Source organism: Saccoglossus kowalevskii, chromosome 3 (assembly GCF_978046115.1).
Source record: "Saccoglossus kowalevskii chromosome 3, keSacKowa6.1, whole genome shotgun sequence".
Classification (NCBI taxonomy): domain Eukaryota; kingdom Metazoa; phylum Hemichordata; class Enteropneusta; family Harrimaniidae; genus Saccoglossus; species Saccoglossus kowalevskii.
Window position 1 is genome coordinate 11,233,758 of NC_140643.1, and position 26,649 is coordinate 11,260,406.

The 26,649-nt window shown below is 37.9% G+C and overlaps 1 protein-coding gene across 1 annotated transcript in view; it reads right to left on the reverse strand.

Moving 5' to 3' along the window:
• The window catches only part of LOC100371483 (E3 ubiquitin-protein ligase HUWE1-like), a 105,515-nt gene that overhangs the window by 9,821 nt on the left and 69,045 nt on the right, over positions 1-26,649 (reverse strand). The window contains exons 56-73 of the mRNA XM_085496764.1: positions 23,485-23,654; positions 23,268-23,316; positions 22,889-23,135; positions 21,817-22,262; positions 20,816-20,939; positions 20,626-20,672; positions 18,943-19,211; positions 18,381-18,654; positions 17,032-18,077; positions 16,494-16,611; positions 15,511-15,617; positions 14,672-14,817; positions 14,171-14,538; positions 13,918-14,024; positions 13,380-13,496; positions 12,362-12,737; positions 10,858-11,191; positions 9,561-9,773 (exon numbers count right to left, since the gene is read on the reverse strand). Of these exons, the coding sequence (XP_085352890.1) occupies positions 9,561-9,773; positions 10,858-11,191; positions 12,362-12,737; positions 13,380-13,496; positions 13,918-14,024; positions 14,171-14,538; positions 14,672-14,817; positions 15,511-15,617; positions 16,494-16,611; positions 17,032-18,077; positions 18,381-18,654; positions 18,943-19,211; positions 20,626-20,672; positions 20,816-20,939; positions 21,817-22,262; positions 22,889-23,135; positions 23,268-23,316; positions 23,485-23,654 (4,558 nt within the window). The remainder of the gene's footprint in view (positions 1-9,560; positions 9,774-10,857; positions 11,192-12,361; positions 12,738-13,379; positions 13,497-13,917; positions 14,025-14,170; positions 14,539-14,671; positions 14,818-15,510; positions 15,618-16,493; positions 16,612-17,031; positions 18,078-18,380; positions 18,655-18,942; positions 19,212-20,625; positions 20,673-20,815; positions 20,940-21,816; positions 22,263-22,888; positions 23,136-23,267; positions 23,317-23,484; positions 23,655-26,649) is intronic.

Below are 26,649 nucleotides of genomic sequence, written 5' to 3' on the forward strand. Positions count from 1 at the left end.
TCCATAATTTAGTGTCATTTGTAGTCTGATCTAATTTCTGGGAAGATGGTGCTGCTATTAAAGCCAATTTAACAGAAGGAGGCAGAATATCTGATGTAATGGCTTCCTTGAAAAATGATACAGATAATACTGATTTGGCAAATGTTTTATCTTTATTTAATCGTAATTGCCAAAGGGCACTCTCATCAAATCCAGACAACTTTTCACCTACTGCCTGGTGCTGATTTAAGATTTTACTGATGTAGGCTCGACTCCCAGTGGCTTTCTTAGAAATTGCTCATCTTTTCGTGCTAAATAGAACTGCAAGAGAGACTTCCAAATATTTCTTTGAATCATCCCATTCGTGACCCTTTAAATTTTCCAGCAAATTTCTCACCACTTGTCTTACTTGAGATGGCCCTTTTTGAATGATCAAATCGGAAAGTTACCCTATTTCATTAGCAACGAGCGATCTCGCCTTCATCAGCTTAAATCTGTGAAAAGCACGGCTGGCAATAGAGCTTGCCGTCATTCCCATAACGAACAAATCATTCGACGCGATAGCATAAAATCGCCTACAAACCATTCGAAGTGAGCACATCGTTTTAACTTTCTCGAACTGTGAACTATAGTCACCACTGTCATTAAAAAAGCAACAAAACCCGAATATTCGAGTCAAAATCTCGGAAGAAAGATCAGAAAGCGAACGACCTTGTGTGCCGACGGACAACATCGGCGATCGAGTGAGCAGTTGAAGCCAATTTCCCACGTAATTTTGCGGCTAAACTTGCCTGCTTGACTCTTTTGGATACTCTTAGCATGATTGTGTAGGAATACGTCCAGAAAATGTGATATTGGTACAATAAATCGCACGATAAGCACATGGAAGGCTAACCCGGAAACAACTCAAGCGCTAAAAACGTTTTTTGCGCAGAACGATGCCAGAATTTCAGTTCTGCGCATAGCAATATGCGTTGGTACAGAACGTGTTGAATTCTGGGTAAAACCTCGTACCGTGAATCACTCATATGATAAGCTCCGCTCGACAAAGTCGACAGCGGAGCTAAAAAAGAAAGGTCATGGAATGCTGGTGGTAACATTAATCGACTAGCAACAATGTAGATGTATCAAGCTGGCAACTGCAACAGATTGCAACAATGTCCCTTTTCAATCAATCAGCTCAATGTGTGTAATGGCCAGTGTTTTTCACTGCACAACCTTTGTCAATCATTAAGCCGTGACACGCATCACAACCTTTTTTGGATATTGGTTCACCTTGTGGCTCATGGAGTTGCAGTCAGTGATGCGACAAATTAAAGCCAGATAATGATGTCATCAATATGAACATTTTTTAAAACTAGCGCCGAAGGCGCATATTAGTTTTTATGTTTATATAAGAGATTGCATACTTACCTTTGGTTAATGAAATTTTAATTTCATAAACAAATGGGATAATTGCCAATTATCATATAATACTGGTTAAATAAAATCGAAATAACAGTGGATAGCTCCCGTAGGGGGCGTCCTTCCCCTGTCATCTGATTTGCATACTTCCAGATCTTTTTGACCACGATATTGATTCGTAGCTATTTATCTGGGGTGGTTTTGGGTGGGAAGGTAAGTATGCAATCTCTTATATAAACATAAAAACTAATATGCGCCTTCGGCGCTAGTTTTAAAAGTTTATTACAGAGTATTGCATACTAACCCCTTTGGTTAATGAAATTTTAATTTCATAAACAAATGGGACAGATTACCAGAGAATATCTCTTGGCAGATAAATACTACCCCACCTGATTATGGAATTGAAAAAATTCCATCCCCCTAACTGTATAACTCCCACTAACTGAATAATTCTTGCAGTTGCGGGAAGTTACATGCCCTATTGTTTCGTTACAACTTGGCCTGTCACTAGGTAGCCTAACGAGTGTAGGCCCTGTGACTCGGCCGCTAGGTCTTTCAGGTAATAAGAGAGAAAAGTGTTGCTAGTTTTCCAGGACCCGGCTGCAAGCACCTGGGCTAAAGAAGCTCCGCTAGCAAATGCCAGTGTATTACCTATGCCTCTTAAGTCATGCATCTTGGCAGTGACTTTGCCTGCCTCTGTGCTCAAATACTTATCACTATAAGCGTGGTAAACTGTCTCTTTTACCCATCTCGCTAACGTGAATTTCGACGCCGCTGAGCTTTGTTTACCTTTTTGGTAACAAACGAACATCGACCTTTGACCCCTTCTGACCCCGGAAGTACGTTTCTTATAATAAGCTAGCGCACATACCGGACAAAGAATTCTGTCTTGTTTTTCATTGGAAATATTGCTCAGTGCCGGGATAACGATCGGAGTCGCCGTCTCGTGCAGTTTCTGATTTTTTCCTCTGAATTTTACTGATGTCATTAAAATCGCTTTATCGGGATAAAACACCGTAAAATTGTCTTCAAATGACAGAGCGTGTATTTCGCTAACTCGCCTCCCTGAAGCGAGTGCTAGTAGAAAAACAGTCTTTTTCGTCCAGTCCTGTAGTGACGCCAATTCCTTCGGTTCGTATGGGAATTGTCGTAGCGCTTCAAGGACTACTGACAAGCTCCATGCAGGTGCTTTGTACCTCTCAATGGGGCCCGCCTGTGTAATAAAGCCCTTGAACAGATCGGAGATTGTCGGGTCATCCGAAATGTTTTTGCCTAGGCTTAGTTTGAGTACAGAGTTGATCACCGATTTATAGTTTTCTACTGTCCCCGGTTTCAACTTTTTTTCGTTGATCAAATAAGAAAAAAACTCCGCTACTTGGGGCAAAGAGGGATAGAGTGGATGTATATCCCCTGCAAGACACCAATTACGAAATTTTTCCCAGTGGTATTGATACAATCCATTTGAGGAATCCCTAAGCCCGGCCGTCGTTGTTTGCGACACTTGGCTTGAAAACCCTTGCGCAATTCTAAATTGCTGGATAGTTTCCACACGTGAAGTTGGTACAGCTCCGGGTTGGTTGGTGTATAACCACCGGGTTGTGTCAACGTGATTTCTTGTGGCAGGCTTCTCGGATGGTCCGTTAGCAGAGACAGCAGTAACGGAAACCAAGTCTGAGACGGCCTGTTCGGTGCCACTAGAATCATGTGCGAGTTCTCAGATTGTTCCAGTTTTTGTAACGTTTGGTGGATCAATGGAAATGGTGGGAATGCGTAACTGAACATTCCGCCTCACTCCATCTGAAGTGTGTCCCACGTCAGTGACTGTTTGTCCGGATAACGCGTCACAAAAACGGGACGTTTTTTGTTTTCCGGTGTTGCAAACAGATCTACCTTGGGTTCCCCCCACATGTCGAACACTAGGTTTACTGCCGTCTGTGACAGCTCCCATTCTGTGTCGTCGTAGGGTTTCCCCCGGAATAGCGAGTCCGCTACACCGTTTTGGACTCCCGGTATATGTTTGCACATCAGCTCGACTTTGTTTTGTGCACACCACTTTAGCACTGCTACAGCATGGTCGTTTAACGACTGTGATTTCGTTCCCCCTTCCTTGTTGAGGTAAGCTACTACAGTCTGATTGTCGGATCTTATTAACACGGCCCGGTTTTTTACCGCTTTTTTGAAGGATTGCAGGGAGAACTGCACCGCTAGCATTTCCAGTCGGTTTATGTGAAATTTCCTTTGTTTTTCGTTCCACTGACCGTGTGCAATCCCGTCCATGCAGTGCCCTCCCCAGCCCGTCATGGATGCGTCCGTCACCAACGTTACTGTCGGTTTCGCCTTGTCCATGGGAATCCCCGCCGTGAGGTTCTTGAGGTTGCCCCACCACGGAAGTGATTCCAGAAAGGCCGGTGTGAACAGTACCGGTTTTTCGTATTTTATCCCGTCCTTTGATAGTCGCATTTTTAACTGTGCGTCTAACACTAGGCGTTGGATCGGTCTGGACTGTAGCGCCGCTCTCGGTACTAAGCCCCTCATCGAAGTTAACATCCCCACTAGTCGCATTACCCGGCGTAGTGTGGCTTGTTTTTGTTTTAGAAATGATTGTATCATTTTTTGTACATTGTCGATTCTGTGCTGGGCTGGTCGGATCATGCCTTTCTCCGCATCCAGTTCCATGCCCAGAAAGACTATTTTCTGCGTCGGTATTAATTCTTATTTTTCCATATTTATCAGAAAACCTAGCTTTAGCAGTAGACTGACAGTCCGCTCGGTTGATTGACAAATCAGGTTCCGATTTTGACTTTTTATCAGCCAGTCGTCTAAGTAGGGGTTGACGTCTGCTGCGTTCTTGTGCAGTAACGCCACCACTGTGCGTAGAACTTTTGTAAACAGAAGTGGGGCTGACGTCAGGCCGAAAGGTAGGACAGTGTACTGATACGTTACACCGTTCACCACGAATCGAATCAAGCGCCTGCTTTCTGTGTGTATTGGTATGTGCAGGTAAGCGTCGGTCAAGTCGAGGGACGTCATCCAGTCCCCTTTTTGAATTGACGCTCTCACTAGTGCCGGAGTTAACATTTTGAACGTTTCTTTCTTCACAAATTTGTTCAACTCCTTTAAATCCAGCACCAGCCTGTACCCACCGTTGGATTTCTTGGCGGGAAATAACCTCGAGATGAAAGAATTTTTCGGGTTTTGTACCCGCTGAATTACCTTTTTTTCGAGTAGTATTTCCACGCTTTCTTTCAGTATTGTTGACTGAGTAGAGCCCGGTTTCCCCGAAATACATGTTCTTTTTTTGCATTTCGGTTCTTTTATCAACGGTATTCGATACCCGTGTGTTATTATCGATATCACATACGGATCGTTTATCGTTTCTTTCCACCGGGGAATACATTTCTGCAGACGCAGTGCCACCGGCGTCGAGGGACTCACCAACCCTCGGTCGCTTGTGGCGGTATACATTGACATCGCCGATTTCTCCATTTGCCCCTGGAGTGAATGCGGCGTTATATCCCCGTTTAACGTCCTCCCCCCCCTTTTTTTCCAACCTGGAGGGGAGTAGGGACTCTGCCTTACGGGTTTCTGTTTTTTCACCGATCGATGCGTCATTCTCCCTAGGTCCACGCATTCGGCCGGTTGTTTGTTTATACGATCGCCCACCGACCTGAGGTGCGGCCGACCGTGTTTTTGTTGTGCACGATTGAGTTCCCGCCATCCTGGGCACTGAACAAAATCGCTTAATGCACGATGTTTTGCACGACTTGGTTCCCGCCGACCTGGGCACTGAACCGAATCGTTTAATGCAAGTGGTATATGTGTAAGGCGATCTGTGGTTTGATTTGTTTGACAAAAATACTCGGAGACTTGAGTCATATTTGGCATGTTTAATCGCACCTTGTTTTGATACATTACCATATTTGCTGACGTATAGTCAGGAAGACTTTTTAGTGTTACCAGTCTGTTTCGAGAATTGTTTATTCTGTCGCTGCTGGTTTCCACTTTTTCCTGATTCGGGTTTGCCTTTGCGTTTCCCTTGGGCTGACCCGTAGTAGCTTGGTTAACTGGCTTCGCCTTGGTCGCGATGCTCTGCTTGTTATTAGCGGCTTGCTTGGCTTTAAAGGCGCCTTCGATCATCACACGGTTAACTTTTGCCGCTGCTTTCTCATTCAACTTAGAATTCACAGCGCTGAGTTTTCCGTCGAATAATTTGGTCCCTCTGAAATCGATCGTCGCCAATTCGTTCTTGATTTCAGCGTTGGCGGCTGTCTTTAGCATAGCGGACCAAACTGCTGCACGGCGAGAGTGTTGAATAGTCGCTCGTAACTGGAGATGACTCTGTATTATGTCAGCGTCGACGACGTTAGTCGCGACCAACAGCGGCTCTAATGTGCTAAACAGTTCATCCTTGGTGATGTTGCCTGTTTTGAATTTCGCTAACTGAATTTGTGTAGTAGTAGTGAAAAATTCTCTATGGCTTAATGCAAGAGAAGTGTCCCAAACGTTGTTTTCCAATCTACATAGCGTTGACTGGGACAGGCAATACGGGATGTAAACTTGTGGTTTGCCGAGTGGATGTTTCGTTATACTTCCTTCGGCGACCATTTCCCGGACGCATGGCTCCAGTTCTGGTGGTTGTACGCCGAGAGGTCGTTCGTGCAGGCTGGCGTCGGTACTGACCGGTGTTTTCCACTCATCAGCGGGCGGTATAACTTTTTGGTAGCGTCTGCTCCAATCGTCCCCAAGAAGTCGTCCTTGGTGGCTGTAGCGGTTTTCTCGGTAACGTCACGATCCCATTTGCCTCCTCCGATCACGCGTTGTGTTATAGCAGCGCCCTGTGTCAGTCGGGGAGACCATGGTAGCATTGCTGAAGTCGCAAAAGTGTCCTTTTTCGGCAGTGTAGACAAACCGATCGAGAAACGTGGGGCGTCCGCCATCGGTGGAATCGGTAGAGGTAAGATTTTCTTGACCATAACCGCACCTTTCGTGATAGCATCGGAGCGGATTTTGAATTCGGGGTCCTCCTTGTCGGTACCACTCGCTGTTGTGGTTTTCGACGAGCCGGCCTCCCCCGCGTTGCTTGTAGCATCTTCAGTAGAAAAAATCACGCCTGCCTCAGCCAGTGCGTCTTCAACATTTTCTCGCACCACTGTTGTGTAGGATTTTTTCTTTTCCGCCTGGAGAGCGCTGACACTCCATGCTTTTGGTGGTACCTCTTCGTCTACTGGGTTTTTCAAAACTTTAATATTTCTGGTCAGTAGATCCACCTTGTTCTGTAAATGAGCTATAACACTTTGCTCATTGTCAGTCTCCTTTGGACGTTTTTGGTTGGGTTCGTCTGCCAATAGTTCGTCCTCAGCGTTGGTAGGTACCGATGAAACCGAAGACTCCTCCAAATGACGTTTTTTGGATTTCTTCTTTCCTGATTTTCCCGTTGACTTGCGTAGGCGGGAATCCCAGTTCCAAGTTTCTATCGGCCAGGCGAAGCAAACACCGCAGTTGATGTGCCCATTACATTTTCTGCCACATGGAATGCAAATACGGTGATCATCGTAAGTGAGCATCGATATATGGCACTCTTCACACTTTCGTCCGAAAGTGTTTGAATCCGAAGTGCTGGGATGAACGGTGTTCAACTCTCCAGTATCCATATTTTCCGCCATCTTGAAACTGAAGGCGGGCTTTTGAGTTTCGTTACTAAAACTACAATTTTTTACTCAAGGTGACTAAGTACGAAGTTCTTGATGTCCACCAGAGCTTCCTGACACACTAATAGTTCAGTGGCTGTGTTGATGGGTGGTAACAATGTATTTCCACCGCAAAAACAATGATATTTTGGCAAGCCCAAATTTCAACCGTGAATCAATCTCGTGGTTAAAAATGGAAGTATGCAAATCAGATGACAGGGGAAGGACGCCCCCTACGGGAGCTATCCACTGTTATTTCAATTTTATTTAACCAGTATTATATGATAATTGGCAATTATCCCATTTGTTTATGAAATTAAAATTTCATTAACCAAAGGGGTTAGTATGCAATACTCTGTAATAAACATCTACAACTTGTATCACTTCTTTGCCCATCTTATTGAAAGAAGACTAATACCACAACTATTTGCATGACATAATTATATATAATCCCCTCTGTATTTCAAACGAGTGATACATCATTGTGGACAAGTGATTAACTATTTGGCAGGCATATCCTTCCAAGCCACAGGCGAGAAGGAACACAGCTATACAGGGAGTAGTGAGTCAAACATGAAGTCACACAAGTGAGGAATACTGGGGGATTAAATCATATTCATAGACATATGCTTGATTTTTAGACTAACTCTGGGCCAAAATATTATAAGCTTCAAAGGTGAACAGGCAACACACACCGCGCAAACACCACTGTTACAAATCTTCCGATTTAGTAGATTAGAATTTTTTGTATTTATTAACATTTAATGATATATTAATTGAACAGAAATGTGTAGCCACAGAGTTACAAATTCCAAAGACATTGTAACACATCAAGCAAATAAAGCTGAAATGCACAATACAACATTGTAAATATATCTGATTTAATAGTTTTATGCAGTATATGCACAATTTTTGTTGTACATCTTTTTGTACATGTTTCAAAACATAACCTGACAAAGCCTGCCATGTAAGTCTGTAAATATTCCGGTGTACTGTTTATGTAATACTAGTAGTTACAACGACGCTGATATCCCCTTTTAAACCATTTTTGTTGGCGTCAAATGTTCACATCTGTTTTTTTCTTACGGCGATGCAAGCTAAGGGACCAAAAAACAAATGTGAACACAATATATGAAGCCTCATGATACCCTATACCGTTAAAGTCCTATTATAAACCGCGGTTTATATTACAATGTATCAATTTAAAAATTGGGATCAAAAGCTCAAGTTTGGGGTGCGGTTTCTATTACGTACATATTGCAATCACTAAATGGGCGTGGTCATTTTTTTTCCACAACACATGCACAAAACAAACAATACACCGTACAATCTCTTGAATAGGCGTCGGGGAAGAGTGAAAGGCCTTATTTTGGTTCTAAAATAGACGTTACGAAATGTTGAAAAATTACAGTCAATCACAAAAAAATTCTACATGATACAAAAAATACTCAGTATTTTTAACGTAATATGCATTTATTTTTTTTAATTTTCTTGGTAACGAAAAGTATATTCTAACAGAAGTTTCAAATAAAAACACGAATGCACTGCTTAGTAGCAAATGATCACATAGCGGTAGCTCGATCCGGCCATGCTGCTGGTCACAAGTGAATAACTTACTTGTTTTCGAAGTGTTGATATTGGTGATTATTATTTAGTAGTGATTACAATAACGCACGAAAAATAAGTTCGTTGAATTGTTATAAAATGCAAGTAAAATTCAACTTAGTTTCCCCGTAAGCGAATGATTTCAGTCACATGTAAACAGCCGATACGATATCCGCCATGCTTTTGAATGCTCACGTGACGTATTATTGACCGGATAGGTCAAGTCGCTAATTAACCAATCAAAATGCTGGATGGTGCCCACGTGTCTAAATTACATAGCTCATTTAAATATGTTAATGACAGTTCAGCGACCTCACGGTGAACGCAACACGGAAGAGATTTACTGATAATGTAGTGCGATCTTTCGCCTTTGATTTCCATGGGAAAACGGCATGATTTTTTTTTTAAATCAAGAAATTATTTGTTTTCGAAAGATAAATTATTCTTCAATGCTCAGTTTAACACTTTTAAGGTGATAAAAGCTCATTGTCTAAAACTTACGAAACACAGACGTATTCAGAAAGAGTATTGACAGAGGTCGCCGCCAGAACAAAAGCAGTTTCATTGCCTGTCTGACATCTTATCACCGCTGAACAATAAATAGGTGTGAATATTTTTAGGCATGTTGTCGAAACAAAGAATAGGATTAGGAACAATGCCGTTTTGGAACAGCTGGTTGAAACAATGAAGTCAGTCACGGTCTTGTTGAATTGGGGGTGCGGTTAGTAATAGGTACTTTTCAAGTTTTCAATTTTTGTTAAGAACTCTTTAACCCCGAAGCTGGAATTGGGGGTGCGGTTACTATTACGTATGCGGTTTATATTAGGACTTTAACGGTAATAATTATTACTACTGTGGACTATATGTGGACTATGTAATACTTACTTAACAGGCTTCCCTAGAATGTGCTTGTAAAAAGATCTTGAGAAATAACATTCCAGCAGCTTGTTGTCGAAAGCAGCTTTAGCAATCACACGCCCTACAAACTTGAAGTAGCTAAGATGATTTGGATTACAGTGTGATGATGGATTGGGTATGTAGGTAACACGATCTCCAGGGGATATCATAAATAAGGCATACATTGGGTTGAAAATTTCCCTACAAAACAAAAATAATAGTTTGCATGAGACATACAGAGAGGTAATCATTAAAAGAAATAAAACCAGACAATCAACATTGTATAATTCGGGCAAAAAAAAGAAAAGAAAGGTTCCCAAAATCCCTTTGATGCAAGTGCACATTTTTTATTTAAATAGAATGCAATTGAAGTAAATATTGTAATTTTTTTTTTTATGGAAAGTGCATATTACTTCCGAGTTTTCTCAAAAAGTCTGTCATGACATGTAAAAAAACTACACATTCTTACTGACATATACGGTACATGTACAATGACCAGAAACATGATTATACAGCCTACCCTAAACTGTGGGGTTTTCTCCAAGTAGTAATGGCAGCAATTAATTCTTATGCATTCAAGTTAATGTGAAAGTACATGTCATGTTTAGGGTTAATGTAATATAAGGATCATATACACCTGTAAGCTGGATTTATTTTTTATTTCAAAATTATCTCTGTACTTTATGTAGTACCAAATTAGAAAACAAAATAGCCTCCAGAAATGATAGTTCCCCTGCATATGTTTCTGGATATAGCACAGTAGTGGACATCTTACAGTGAAAACCCCAAGATTTTGTCATTGTTAAGTTCAGAACAACTTATTACCTACTTTTTTCAAAATCTGCAGACTACATTCTAGACATAATTACATTTATGTGCGTAAATATGTCAGGACTGTACACCAAACATATTGGTTATCAACAATAATTTGAAACAAAGTAGATAATCACTCAGAGCACTCTCAATGCCACAATGGGACCACATGTAGGTAGGGTTAGGATTGGACTAGCAATGCAGGATACAATTTACACATCACTAGAACAGTATGACCATCAGGCCAGCCTGCATCACGCATACCAAATTTCAAATGACGAGTGTTGAATTTAAATTTGGAGAGAACAGAAGAGAGCACAGTTTTCACAACTTTTAAACATGTGCAATTCACATTTGGTTTCACAGCTTCAGAATACAAGTAGCTAGAAATAAATAGTTTAAAATAATAAACTGCTAGCTGTGTAAGTGGTGAATGCATAGCCAAGACATCCTTGGAATGTACTATACTCACTTTGAAATAATGAGATACCATTCTCTCAAAAGACCACCAGCATCTTGACCTTCTTCACCTTCAAAGACAACGTAGAATCTATTCTTCCATTCATCCGCTGATCTCCTATGAAGTTCTCGAAATGAGTCTTCAAATATGTTGTCTCTCTTCAGATGAATTGCTAAGTCCTCTCTTCTCATACCATCATCCATGCGTTCCAGTTCCTGCCTGAAGTAACGTCTCTTAACATCAAAGTCTAGTACTCGTGTGTAATCCACTAAGACAGAGAATGGACCATCTCCCAATGGTGTGGTAGACTGTCGGAGGATCTGATTTAAAACTATGCGATGTGTTTCTACAAAGAAAAATTTGAACCATACTCAACTAAGTCCTTATCGATAATTTAGTGTCTTTGTTACCATGACGGGCTGCAATGATTTATCATCAGACCAAGTTTAAACTGAAATCAGCTAAGTCATCTCAGAGAACCAGTTATGAACATGCCTATTTTACATCAAAAACGGCAGCAAGTTGGCAATATTAAAACAAAACTGATTTACAGGCACAAGTATGACAATTATGCATTGTCTTAGTAGCAAAAATGGCTCTGGATGCAGATGCAGATTCACAATTAATAATCTTTTCATTCAAACAAGCAGCCTCTCGGCTGAGATAGCTCCGCTGTTAGCAATGCAAATTTCAATTAAAGAACAGAAGATATCATTAGAAAATGAACAATATGTATAGTATCAAAACAATCAGACTTGCGGTTTTCAACAAGAAGTGGAAAATATCACTTTTTACCAAAAATTACAAAAATGTTCATCAAAATTAGAGAATTGAAGATATCATCATGAAATGAACAAATCTGAGTTAGAAGCACACGTAATACCTATATATGTAATATCAAAGCAATTGGACTTGCGGTTTTCAACAAGAAGTTGAAAATATCACTTTTTTACCAAAAATGACAAAAATATTCACGAAAACTAGAGAATTAAAGATATCATTACAAAAATGAACAAATCTGAGAGAGGTCCACATGTAGTACCTATATATGTAATATCAAAGCATTTGGACTTGCGGTTTTCAACAAGAAGTCGAAAATATCATTTTTTACCAAAAATGACAAAAATATTCATGAAAATTAGAGAATTAAAGATATCATCATAAAATGAACAAATCTAAGGGAGGTCTACCCAAGGTACATATACACCAAGTATCAAAGCATTCAGGCTTGTAGTTTTCATGAAGAAATCGAAAAAGTAAAACATTGACACGAACGACGACGGACGGACAATCACTCATATGATAAGCTCCGCTCGACAAAGTCAACAGCGGAGCTAAAAAACAGAAACATACATACAAATCACATCAAGTGCCTTTTAAAGCATGTCAATTTTCTCTTTTACCAGGTGACAAAAGCAGGTCACAATGTTGAAAACAAAACCATTCTCTAACAGACTATTATTGCATTTGTATCAACAACAAATTCAACATAATAAAGTGTGAAAGATATAGTTACCAGCAAACACAAGGAACTTCAGAGTATCTGGAGGTAAATTTTGTGCTACAAGTGACGCAATTGAATTCTCGCGGGAGAATGGACTTGATGGTGCCCCTGTTACTCCCGGGGTATTTGGAGCAGGTGATAATGGACCTGATTCAAGAGATGATAAACTATATGATGCTTCACGACTCATTAGCCTTTGCAATTCCCCAGGTTTATTAGAATCTTTATCTGTAGCATGGACAAGAAAGAAGGCTTCCACAGCAGTTTGAAGAACCAGAACAGCATGGTGGTCTGTTGTTTCTTTTAATTCTACTAAACATTCACTTAATGTATCCCAAAGTTCATCTAAGGCTAGTTCAGCACTAAGCCTTGGCAAATTGTCTGGTGCCTGAAAACAACAACATATCAATTTTGAGTTCACAAAAATTTCAAATCTAGGGCTACACAGTATTACAATATTTTTTAAGAAAAGAACTTTTCAGCCTATAGCCTTGTATCATTGATTTTAATCATTTTGTCAGGTTCATCAATATAAAATGTTGCATTCTGGTAAAGATAGTGGCTGAGGAATATGTCACAGAGTGGTTTATTCTCAATCCTATGTTCTTTGAATATAGATTTTTATACTGTACAGTTATATATTTTAAAGAAATATGATTTACTGTATACACTGACAACCATTAGCTAATTAAAATGGGATACATAGCCAAAATTTGTTCAATATTACCAATATATACAATACATATCTGCTGTTTTGGAAAAAAATCAGAACTATGATTGAGGAGTAAATTAGGTAAATTTGAACCCCCCCCCTTCCAATTCTAAATATATTGAAATGAAATTTATGAGTTAAACTTCAAAAAATTTATAGCACATTAATGTACTGATTTACCATGCATAGTAAAACCTAAGTCATTGCAATTTACAATATTTTTACAACAAATCTTAATATATTTATTTTGTCATCAAAAATTCAAAATTCTTGGAAGAAACAGCATAAATGTTGTACAAAACAATCTGTGCGATTTACCTCTTTCTTATCTTCCTCTGCTGGCTTTTCCTTTGATGTACTTTCCTTAGATTCAACTGTTCCTTGTCCTTCTTCTACTTCCATTGGAGCTTCCACATTCTCTAGGTTATTTGCCAACTAAAAAAAAGAAAACAGAAACCTATACAACCATTCAAAGCTGGTAATGTAACCATGGTCTTTTACAATTAATTTGGTTGAAATGTTTGAAATGACTTGAGATGAGTGTGCCATCTAAGCGGATATGACTGACGCATAAAATCATACATTGATACAGTGATCTTGAAAAAACATTTTGTTAATGTTATAGAATTTGTAATAGGGAATTCACATTTATAAACAAAACAAGTGTTAAAGAAAGGAAATCAAGTGTCACAACAGTTTATGTCTTCAAACGCTCTACAACCACAAACAATTAAGGTGACCAAACTTAAATTTTTGGAATTCCATTGTGACTCAAAAACCCTACATAATCAGTCCTGTTACCCTCACACGGCTTGCACAAGAAGTGAGTGTTATCAATAACATTGAGAATTCTTACTACAGTTGGTGTAGGTGCTGCTGAGGTAGCTGCTGGTGTTTCTGTTGATGGTTCAGTACTATTCTGCTGTTCTTGTCCACCTTGAGCTTGTGATGTAGATGGTTCAGCTGAAATGAAGAATTAGCATGTTGAAAGCAATTTTGTCACAGACTACATCCATCTAAAGCACTGAACTATTTATACAACAAACTAGAGTAGCCTTGTTTAGCACCAAACTACATTTTTTACGAAAAGAGTTAAAAACAAGCATTACCTGCAGCAGCAAGGTCACGTTCTTCCCTTGCCCTCTCTCTCGCTTCTTTTGCCTGTCTTTCTCTGGTCTCCTTCATTCTTTTGGCAGTTCGTAGTTCAATTATCACGCGCAATATCCTGAGGAAGAAAAGCTGGGTGGATGTTTTACTAGTGAACAGTGACATAGAAGGTAATCGAAGTTCATATCCTCCTTTACGATGGCTTGGTGCTGTCACTACAAGACGTTGTCCTCTGTTAAACCTATCCCCAATAAGTCCACCATGAGCAATTCCTGTTGAAAGGGAAGAGTCATCATTTCCTTCAGACTCCAACGCAGCATTAGTTTTTGTGTTATGATCTCTAAGCTCTTTCAGAAGTATCTTAATATCTCTGGAAAATGAAATGAATATCAATTTAGTTTCATTACACTATGAACATTTGTATTTCATTCATTATCAGACTCAATTTAACCACACTCAAAATTCATTCAAAGTGTATAATTACTAGTCAATAACAGACTTACTTGCATAGTGTAAAACCAAGTTGTCTGGCACCAACCAGTAGTAAAGTTAAGACAGAGTCTCTAGTTTTATCATGTTTAGATAGCTGCAATAATAAACTAGTGGCATCTTCTAAACCTTCTTCTGTGCAGGAATGAGATGTTAAAACCTGTGACAGAATCAACAGTAATGTTCTTGTAATACAAATATCCACCAAATAAGCAAGTATTTTCATCCATAGTTCCAGTGTCTATTATCATTGAAGTAAATCCAGCAACTGAGAGCCCAAAGGGGATAATATTATGACACAATTTAATATCAGATGTAGTGTCATATTGTTCCATAATCTATTTTTAATACATCATATTACTATTAAACTCCTTTGTTATAGGGTTGATCAAAAGACATTCAAGCACTAATAGTTGCAGTACATGTAAAGTTACATTATAAGATGACAATACTTAATTGATGCAAACTGTTTATAAACATCAAAATGAAAAATTTCTTCAAGCTCTACCCTACCTAACCTGAACACTAACCGTGGCACTCCAACCCCAAATGTATTGTATGTCTTTCCAAATAACTATACATGTTCTGAAGAGGATAGTTTGAGGGGCATATAAAATTTAAATGAAGGAGGGGCACTTGACGGGCAGGGCAATCAATTCGGCAACATAATGGTATCAATGCAAAGTTACACACTGAAGATTTTAATCAACCCTAACACTTATCAGCTACTAATAGATCAATCAGAGAACTGCCATAATGCAATCAATGTGCAATATACTGTGTGTAAAAACAAGAATGGAACAGCACTGGTTGTAACAAACTTTGCAAAACAGGAATAAGGTTAACAACTCACATCAACAGCCAGTTGTAAATTGTCAGCAGAAATAAGCGGCTCATCTGGTTCTTCCTCTTCTTTCTTATCTTCTTTTTTATTTTCTGTTTTGGGAGAGTCATTTGTTCCTACAAGTATATATTTTTACGGAATGTTTTAACAATTTTGGTAAATTTGTGAGAGGTTATAATCTCACTTGAAACTCTTGAATTTAAATTATCGATTCGTATCACTAACACCAAAAACAATATTTCTAGAATTGATGAAATAGCATTATATAAAACACAAATTAAATTAATAGTTTTAATCTGTTAATAAATTTTGTAAAATTAGCATTCAAAAATTCACAGAGAAAGTTCACACTAATAGAATTTTCAAACTATTTTGTTATGAAAGTATATAATTCACAATAAATACTTTATTGAAGATTCAACTGAGTACTGTGTAGAAATTAAAAAGAATACCACATTTTTTTCCTTAAAAAATGTAGAATAAACCTTGAGAGTATAGCAGTCACACATTTTGGATTTTCACCGGAATATGGTTTTTTACATTCAGATAGTGTATTTAACAAGAATCGCTTCATGAGGTATTGTTCTACAAACTCTGAAAAAGTTAAAAATCTGGGTACCAACTGATTGTCAGAATTAAAACCAAAATTTAAAATTCGCATAATAGATGAGATGCTGCATTGATTTTTTATATGGTTATGAAATCTTCTGTGACTAATTTGACATCAAGTAATTTGTAGATTGGGTAAGCATCTTAAGATGTTATTATACACTTGACTGTGTGATTTATTAATTATTTAAAATGCATGCACATTTAGTCATGACAATGCAGGTTGTTAATTTTGATCACTCTTTAGTATGATCAATTTATGACGAAGTTTTGAATAGTAATTAGATACCACTATAGATTCTATAAATTATAAAAAGTTTATTTTGATTAACATGTGCTCAAAAAACTACTACATCCCTAAGTCATACACAGACATATATTACCTTGGGCTTCCATCGATTCAACAGAACTTGTACCACTTGCCATTTCACTATCTTGACTATGGTTGGCAGTAGCAGTAGGTGTCTCAGATGTTAAAGTAGTATCTCTGGCAGGTGTACCCTAGAAAAACAAGTTATTGACATTAAAGTGCAATTTGTGCAATGAACTTAACATGCATGAAAATAGATTTGATCTAGTATGATTTCAAAACTGCTTGATTTTGATGCCTTTTTAGCTATAAAATGACCACTATTTGAATTCTAACACTAGACGGATACATGAAGTATGTGTGAAGTAGAACTTGATTGGTCTAGCCTTGACATTTGCACATACATACAAAGGTGAAATTTTTGGTTTTAAAAAATGTACACAAATGACCGAGATTAGTCTATGATAAGTCGTATTTTAATGATCTAGCATAAAATTATTTCAATTTCAGGTTATGTGTACTTCTATTTCCAATGTTCTTCTAATAAAGGTCAATCGACAAGTCCCTGTTTTCAGAATAACAGGAACTGAAAAACACATTTCTAGACTTACAGGTAAATTTAGCACAGATTCTTCCACACTTAGTTTGGTTTTCTGTATTTCTGGCAGTGCTATAGAAATAAGTGACAGTAACCGAAGAAGTCTATCTGTCAGCTGTGCACTACGCCTCACTACAGGATGGGAAAGCTGTACCATTAAATGGCTAATAGGGGCTTCATGGGTGGCAGCCACATTCTCTTTGTCCATGGCACTATTCAGATGCGATTTCAATGCTCCTTTCCCTTTCTTTCCTATACTTGTATTATCCAGCTTGACAAGAAGTTCCCAAAAATCAGATTCCTGCTTAGAAGTTAGTTTTGTTGTACCTGAAGCAGACGCGTTGCTAACTTGACTAGATGGCTTAGTGCCTGGTTTCATTCCTTCATTAGACTTGTCCTCCAAGGAGCAACTTTGGCTTTCCTTGGCTTTCAATGGCACAAACTGGCTTGGAAAAATTTTTGCTAGAGAAATAAGAGTTTCTAAGACATGCCGACACACTACAGGAGCAGCCTGTGGATGAATTTGTATGACTGTATGGCTCTTCTCACTGGCTTTCTTACCACATACGCTTCGCTGAATCTGGAAGACATTTGTACGACAACCAAGTGCAGCATCCATGCTCACAGACAACCACGATGGCTGGTTTGATTTAAACGAATCTGTCCTTTGCATAGGAGAAGTTGAAGGTAGAACTTCTACAACTTCACTGGTCTGACTACTTGGAGACGCACATGGCTCACAGGAATGGGTCCTTTCTAAAATCCCTAACAGAGATTGTATAACCCAGACTCGGGTTTGTTGATGGTAACATAAATTACGTAAAACACGATGTAATCGTCCAGTACTCAGTTTTGGCTCGTCAACAAAAAGTAAAACTAGTAAACAAGTTAAAGCTTCAGCATCAACAAGCTGACGTCCACGAAATTTTGCTATTGGTCCAGCACTTCCGGCTTGGGCATTGCGACCAACATTACCCCATGCCCAATTACTTCCTCTGGACTGTGGGATGGATACTCGAGCATAAGTCACACCTCTGCCACCAACTCTTCCTGGGAAACCTAGAAAACAAATAAAATTATGATAAAGATAAATTTAAAATAGCCAATTCAATTCAGTACAATTTGATTCCAACTAATTTGATTTTAATGCTGGAAAAATGTAGCATAAAAAGTCTCAGTGGGCAATGTGGAAATGACAAAAGCATAGTCACTGGAGGTCAAAGTGCATGTGTGCTTTGCCTGATATCACAGGGGAGCCAAGTAATAAAATTAAAACAATATGTACATACATTACTGCCCGGGAGGCAATCTGATGACTGGAAAACGGAGAGTAATGAGAGTAAAACTGAAGCTATAACTTACCTGAACGGAATAAAGCTGACAAAACACTATTTTCATGCAGAAGTCGTTCCTGTGTGCGTCTCAGCTGCATTTCTCTTCTAAGAGCCTGTGCTTCAGCAGCCATATCAGCTGGTAATAATGCAACATTGCTATCATCCATATCCTGCAAAACAGTCTGCCTCAAAGATGCTGGCAAATTCTGAATAAATAAAGCTGGGTCAATGGGTTCTTGAGATGATGGACCAGCTTGTTGTGATAGAAGACGTTGTTGCTCAGCCCTTTCTTGCTGCAATACCTAAAATAATTGAAGTGAAGGGGTTTTATAAAACTTGACATATTTAATATTTTAGGAATGAACCTGTATTTTAGATTATAAAACACGGGGCTAATTATCCCAAATTGTTGATTCTCCTGTCATTAAAAACTAATGGGAGTGAATGTCCTCATAACTCGTTACTTGACGCCATTTTATACCATTCATATCAGCTATCCATAGAGGCTTTTAGCAGGCGATATGTTCACCCCATCTCCAAACCCCTTCCCAAATTTAATCTGTGCCTACTGGTGAGAAGAAAAAACTCACCTCTTCTTGTATGTGAGGTGGTAACGCAGCCAAAAACTCTGGATTGACCTGTGTAAGGGATGACGATTCACTTGTACCACTAGCAGTAGCAGTAGCACTAGCACTAGCACTATTATTAGCAGGGGTAGTTGTTTGAGGTGTAGGTGGTGGTGCAGCAGCTGGTATTCTTGGCTGTTGAATACCGAAATGTTCTTGAAGCACTTCTTGTCGAATATTTTCTGGCAATGCAGCAAGGAAAGATGGATCAACACCTTCTGGAAGTTGAATTCCTGTTATCAGGACAAAAAAAAAAAGAGGTTGACATTAGCACTGAAACAAATTTCATTTGACTTCTTGTAATATCAAGTTATATTGGTATAAGCTGCATCAATGTATAATGCAAAGCTCATTATGCTTACAGCAGTCAGTGAGATGTGCAACTTTAACAAAAGACCGTATGTCACAGTCTAAATGCCAATTTTACAACAGTAATACTACTTTTTGGCTCTTTATTAACAGTACAACCAGCTTCGACAGTGGAGATTACAGCATTTACAAGAAAAGTATTAATTTTTTAAGCAGCAACACTCTGAATTTGACCAAAACAATTTCAGATCAATGAGCTGTGTGAATGCATGGTTACTTTACAGAATGAGCTAACATGCCTCTTTGTAGTCTTGGTTCCAGTAAACATCTGAGACCCCCAACAGGTCTCTAACTATCTGTACTTTAACTATCAGTTTGTAACATCCAGGTACAGATGCACTAATCATCTGATGAGATATTACTGGAGGCTATATATTGATAGGATGAGCATTAGATAAACACAATGAAGCATGCTATCTACTGATTTAATGTGCTGGGGAAAACAAATTCTAAGCAGAATAAGAGAAATCAAAATGTCACTACTGAATGTCCAAGGTAGATCACAGAATGCTTATTAAATATTGTAATTATTTATTAGTTATAATTATAAGTTACTGCAAATTTGAGCAGTAAAACAATGATAAGTAACATTCCCAGGAAATGAGACCTGTGTGTTACTTTACTGGGTGATACAAGACATTATTTATGATGTATGCATTGTGTACCAGTTTAAGAAATTTCACCTTCTGAGAGCATGACTGGATCTCAGCATTATTGGTCAAGCACTGTCTTTTCAGATTTCTACATGATCTGCTTATCTATGAATAACTTTCAGTCACAGCCATATTTTGTTCTAGTTATGAATTATTGATTTGTATTATGTCAGATACCAAGTCCTTAGCTTCTTTAGAATGCAAAGCCAATAGTCTTATTTGTAACAATTGTAATCTAACCTGACGCAATTGATCACAACAGACCTAAGATGCAGAGCTTGAAGTTCTCGAAGGATTCAAATGCAATTGATGTGATACCCAAGACGTTTGTTGTGATTTCCATAAAGAAAAATAGGTTTTTTCAATACTATTACGATAATCTAGAGAATTTATTTTTAATTATGCTTTAAAATGTTGTGCCCTCACAACTCTGTAGTTCAAGTTCAAATCAAGTTCTGTATTTGCTTTAATAGTAGTGCATATGTTGATATGTAACAACAGGCGTGTCTATGGACATAAGTTTTATTTTAATGGTCCAGTATACAATAAATGCTTATATAGAAGATACCCTTCTTCTAATAGAGCAATTACAGTATACAGAATAAACTAACTTTGAGTAACTTGCCTTGAAATATATCTGATATACTCGGCTCAGCACTAGGCTCTCCACTCCTAAATGAGACAACACACAGAAGATGGCAATAATTAATAACACTTAACAGATGACTGAACAGAGTTTGTGAAATACTGTTGAAAAAACATGACTGGAAACTGATTGTAATTGATGCAAGATCATGAAATACAATTTCACTCACAGAGCAGTAGCTTCCCCTTCTTGTTCCTCAGATGTTGCTGCGCCACTTGTTTCACTTATTGGCATTGTCTCAGTTTCTGCTGGGGCACTGCTTCTTTCTCCACTCTCTTGATTTTGAACATTTTCTGAACAGGGTAAAAACGCACAAACAAAGGCCATAAATATTGCAACATGTTTACAATACTTATCCATGAGTTTTACATTACAGCACTTGGCTAAATTTGTTGCATGTTTTGAAGCAAGTCTAGCCACTGAATTTTCTAAATTCTGTGAGTAAATTAACACCACCTAACTAGCAATATCTTATAGCAATATCTAATTGGCCGACACTGCAGCTGTGTTGCAGGCAATGTTGCCTCCAAATCTGAGAACAATCTACTAGTTTCCCGAAAACTACATTTATTACAATACAGCTGCACCACGTTCAATTAAAACTGTTCTATTGGAAAGAGTGTTTTGAGAGGCAAAACCAAACATTTTTGTTACTGCTTGTTTGACTTTGCACCAAATACCCATAATTTTTGCAATTTTTGGGTAAATATACCATACAGTTTTATGCTCTTCTAATAGAGTAGATGATGAAAAACAGGGTTAGCAAGGACAGATGTACTTCCCACTGAAACTTCCCATTCACACACACCAAAGCAAGCCATGATAAAACAATTTGAGAAGAGATGGAATTTTAGACTGGTCCTCCAAAATTTTTTTTTATACAAAGGGAACAGACACAGTGGATAGGCAGACATTTGTTTCAACATGGAAAAAACACTAACTTACAGGGGAAGTAGACATTCTTGAAATTTATTTGACTTAAAAAAAGGTCAGGCTTTTCATTAATAGAAGCAGCTTGTAGTATCAATCAGGCAGTCATTATCAAGTTATAATGAGAATCCAAATGAGAGTATCCAACAAGTACTTTATGTGCCCATTTTTATGATGCTTTAATCAAAATGAAAAGCCTGAAAGATAAATGCAAATAAATGCTCAAAAATTCAAGTATACCTTCTCCCTCAGCAAGTAATGATGCTATTGTGACTGCACCTGAACTGGTTGAAACTGTGGAGCCAGATGAGGTTGGCGTGCTTGCAGATGGAACAACACTACCCTCCAAACTTGGCATATTATCAGGAGATTCTTCAGGTGGGGTTACGACTGATCCTGCTGGTGGCGGCTGCTTATCTGCTTCGCTTTGAATGTCAATGTTCATTGGAATAGGTTCACTTTGACTGGCAGTTGGGGTAAATGTCATAACACCTTCTTGTGGGTATCTGGCTACAATACCAGGTGTAAGGTCAACAATGTTTACATCTTGGACAGTTTGCATTGCTGGAGTGACAGCAGCTGTTGGGTTGGTAAGTTCTTGTGCAGTATCCAGTGTACTATCACTAGCCGCTTGTTCTGATGCAAACAAGTCAGTAGCAAGAGTTGACCCTACAGAAGGCACACACCTGTAAATCAAGTAGACAAGAGATAAATACAGTATTAGCTGTATTTACAATGTAGAAATGTAATTAAGATTTAAACTAATCTATTTATGTTATATCGCCTGCTTAATTGCATTGATTTCAGTATGTCTGTGCAGCTTTCAGTAAGCAAGGTTTTTTAACTTAACACATTGTCAGCTGATGTAGATTTTGTACTTGTTTTTCTTGGCCATGAAACATAGCAAATGATTGTATTTTGACAAGAACTTTGACAGATGAGGCACTATGTATGCCATCTAATGTTTTTGTAATTAATGATTTCAATTCGGAAAATTCAACCAGTTCAAAATTTCAATGTAATTTTGTATTCTAAAAACTCAACTAAACTTTCCAAAACTCATTATTTAAAAGTGGTTGAAATTATAGTTTTTTTACAGTTGATCCAGAAGTGTTACGTCAGAAATGTGAAAATAACAATAGCTAACAATGCCTGTCAGCTATGTCATACTGGTCATAATGAGAATATATATCCAAAACTAAGTTAATCAATAATCATCAAAATCCTATTAAAAACCATGGTTTGTGATAAGTACACATGTGAGTTTGAATTAAAAAGGATCAACTGTACAAGAAGGATTAATCTATCTCACCTCTGGAGTCTAGGTGCATCAGGGGTGATGTTTGGAATTGATACAATATCCGCTGGAGTACTTAAAACCTCTGCACTGCTAGCTGTTACCACTGATGATCTGGTGATAAGTGATGACTCCAAATCAGAAGCTGGAGTAGGAGTTCCAACTATACCAGTCACTGTTGTTGATGTTAGTGTTGAAGGGACAGATGATGTGCCAAGGTGGACTGCTGCTGCTGCAATGCTGGCAGCCATATTGCTGATAGCTTCTGAAAGCAATCACATTAGAATTAGCAATGAAATCCATGTTTTTAAAGTTAATCTTGTGCAATTTGGAACCTACTCCAAGTATCATAAGGTTAGTTTCCTAAAGTTTACTTTATAGTAATATTATTTACCATCCCTACCTTGTGTTCCCTCGGTTCTTGCAGATCCACTTTCTAGCATCTGTAATTGGAAATGCAAAATACCATTATATTGATGATAAAAACATCCATTCAAGTTGTTTCTTTTAAACCTCATGACATGGTTTCATTATACTATACATATACTATTGTGTAAAGTACACAATTTTATTTAAATATTTGCCAACCTAGTAATCAAATATTTGTATACCTCTACTGTGAATTTGTCAGCCTGGTTAAGTAACTCTTTTTCCCTTTTCTCTTTATCTTCCTGTTTTTTCTTCACATCTTCTTCATTTTCTTTCTTTCGTTTCTCCTTCCTCTCAGCTAACTCATCATCTCTGTGCTTTTCTAATATTGCCAAGATTGGAGGCTTTAAAACTAAACAAGACAACAGCATTGAAAATCATCAACAAACCTCAACAATCAAGCATTTTTCAGTTTCAGTTTAAACAAGCGACCTCGCAGTCGAAAGAGCTCCACTGTAATTGTTAACTGTGAGTTGGAAACATAGGGATGAGTGATGTTGATAAAAGTTTGACACCATAAAATAAACCTTGACCTCAACTTCAACATAGTTGTCTAATAGCAGCAAACATACAAATATTGAAATGACACTGACCTGAATTTCACCATTTTTTAAAAACATTAGCCCTGATAAACATTCATGCACATTCATTCAATGCAATCTGACAAGCAGCTGTTGAAAAAATCATTTTGACCAAAAATGACAAAAATATTGTATACAAATTTGGAATGATGTCATGAAATGAACAAATCTGACAGAAGACCACCCTAGGTAGCTGAGCTGTAAATAGCACGGTGATCTAGCTTAGGGTTTGGGAGAAGAAGACACTTGAAAACAAGTCATTGTTAATGACACAGTCCTCGTCCAAAATTTTTTGATTTGACATATCAATTTGATGCTGATGAAGTCATTGAGATTAGATTGAAACCATTGATAGGAGATGAATTCATAAAAAATTATGATTTAGTGCTTTTACACAAGAATTGGACATTAGGCAGTCATACTGATCCAAATTACAAAAATAATGTTCATGTTGATGTATCTATTGGTATACTGTCTTTGTACACAATTTAAACTGAAATGTTCATTGTATTCATGGGAAAGTACGCATGGGTATCAGAAAAAACACCAGTCAGCCATATTAGTTTGAATCACAGAAAAAATATGACATGCAACTATAACCCAATATGTATGATCATCATATCAACTTTGATCCAAATTGGCCTAGTCATCTCTGAGAAACAGCTCCGGACAAGTAAAAATGGCGATTTAGCGCTTTTACATGAAAATTGGGCGTCGGCCAGCCATATTGAATTGAATCACAAAAATAATGTTGCTCTTGGTATATTATCTTTGTACAAAATTTAAACAGAAGCGTTCATTGCATTCAAGATAAAGTAGCATGGGTACCATGAAAAACAAGATGGCCACCAGTCAGCCATATTTGTTCGAATCAAGAAAAAATATAAAATTTTTGAAAGTTCTCTTTGAGCTCGTCATAATAAAGCGGAGGGGTTGTCGCCAGCGTGTCCTTGAAACTTGAGTTCCAAGTGGCGTATACAACAGATTGTTTATTTACATGAAAACGCATGTTCCGTGTAGTACCGTAAAATTCCTTTTTGAGGCCGCATCTTTAATAGAAGCCGCACCCCTAACTTGAGACATTGTTTCATGTTGAAATTGACATGTTTTGATCCCAGGGAAAAGTCTGCAATATAAGCCGCACCCCAAACTTTCACAAACCAAACAGCCACCACATATTTCAGAAAAAAATATACCATTTAATTTTAAATTAAGGCATAATTTTTCGAACATTTCAATGATTCCTGTCGCTTAAATTAGAGTCTAATTAAGGTTTTCCGTAGTCAATTACGCTTATTCCAGAGTACAGGTTTATTGTGGGTAACGTGACTGGGTAAACTGCGTTTCCACAGTGAGCTGTTATTATCTTCAAAAGTGTTAAATTCTTCTTCAATGCTCAGCTTATCTTTCGAAAACAACTAATTTCTTGATTTAAAAAAAAAATCATGCCATTTTCCCATCAAAATCAAAGCCAAATGATCGCAGTACAACAACGGTAAATCTCTTCCGTGTTTCGTTTACCATGAGGTCGCTGAACTACATTAACATATTTAAATGAGCTATGGTAAATTAATCACGTTGGCACCATCCAGCGTTTCGATTGGTTAATTAGCGACTTGGCCTATCAGGTCAACATAACAGTTTCAAGTCACTAAAGATGTTTGAACTAACATGGCGGATATCGTATCGGTCGAGCATTTATATGTGACCAAAATCATTCGCTTGCGGTGAAACTAAGTTGAATTTTCACAACAATTCAACGAATTTATTTTTGTACATTATTGTAATCACTACTGATTAATAATCAGCAATGGTAACACTTCGAAAACAAGTAAGTTATTCACTTGTGTGAAACGCAGCATGACTGTTACCGTGATCATTTGCTACTAAGAATGCATTCGTTTTTGTTTTGACTTCTTTTAGAATATACTTTTAGTTATCAAAAATAAGAAAATAAATATATTTATTAAATAAAAAGTATTTTTTCGTTATCATTTTTTTTTTTGATTGACTTTTTTTATTTTAATTTCCCCGATGTCTAGATTAAACATGGAATGTACAGTCACTCTGTCGGAAGTCGAACATGCCGCAATCGACTGAGTCAGACGGCTGTCTGCACGGTTACTAAAAGAGTGACCGGTGCTAACGAATTAGTCTATTCAAGAGATTGTAGTATACAGTACTGTAATCTGCAAATGCATACAAATCTATTTGTAGATATTATTTATTGTGAAGTATGTTATACAGTGTGAAATTTCGTTTGTGTACAAGTTTGTCTGCATGTAAAAATCCGAAAGTGCCTTAGAATCCCAACAAAGTTGCAATCGAGTGTCGTGCATCTCATTAGCATATCATTATCCCTTCTGGCCTTTGTTTTCTGAAAAAAATTCCAACTGTTACCGAAGTGAATGCTCTAATTAAAGCCGCACCAAGACTTCACGCATCTGAATTCGTCCATTGAAAAAATAAATTTTAATTAAAGCCGCGGCCTCAAAAAGGAATTTTACGGTAGTAATATGACCAAAAATAAAAACAGCCGTTATTTGGCCATCTTTGATCTGATTATGAAACACACGGATATGTATGATGTATGTGCCAAATACAAATGAAAATGGTACATAAATTGTGGAAATATAGTAGTAAGGCCAAAAAGTCAGATTGCTGTCAATCAGCCATCCTTGACCAGATTTTGAAACAAATTGTTATGGACATGCATCCTAACATGTATAAAGTACATGTATGTGCCAAATTTGAATGAAAACTGAC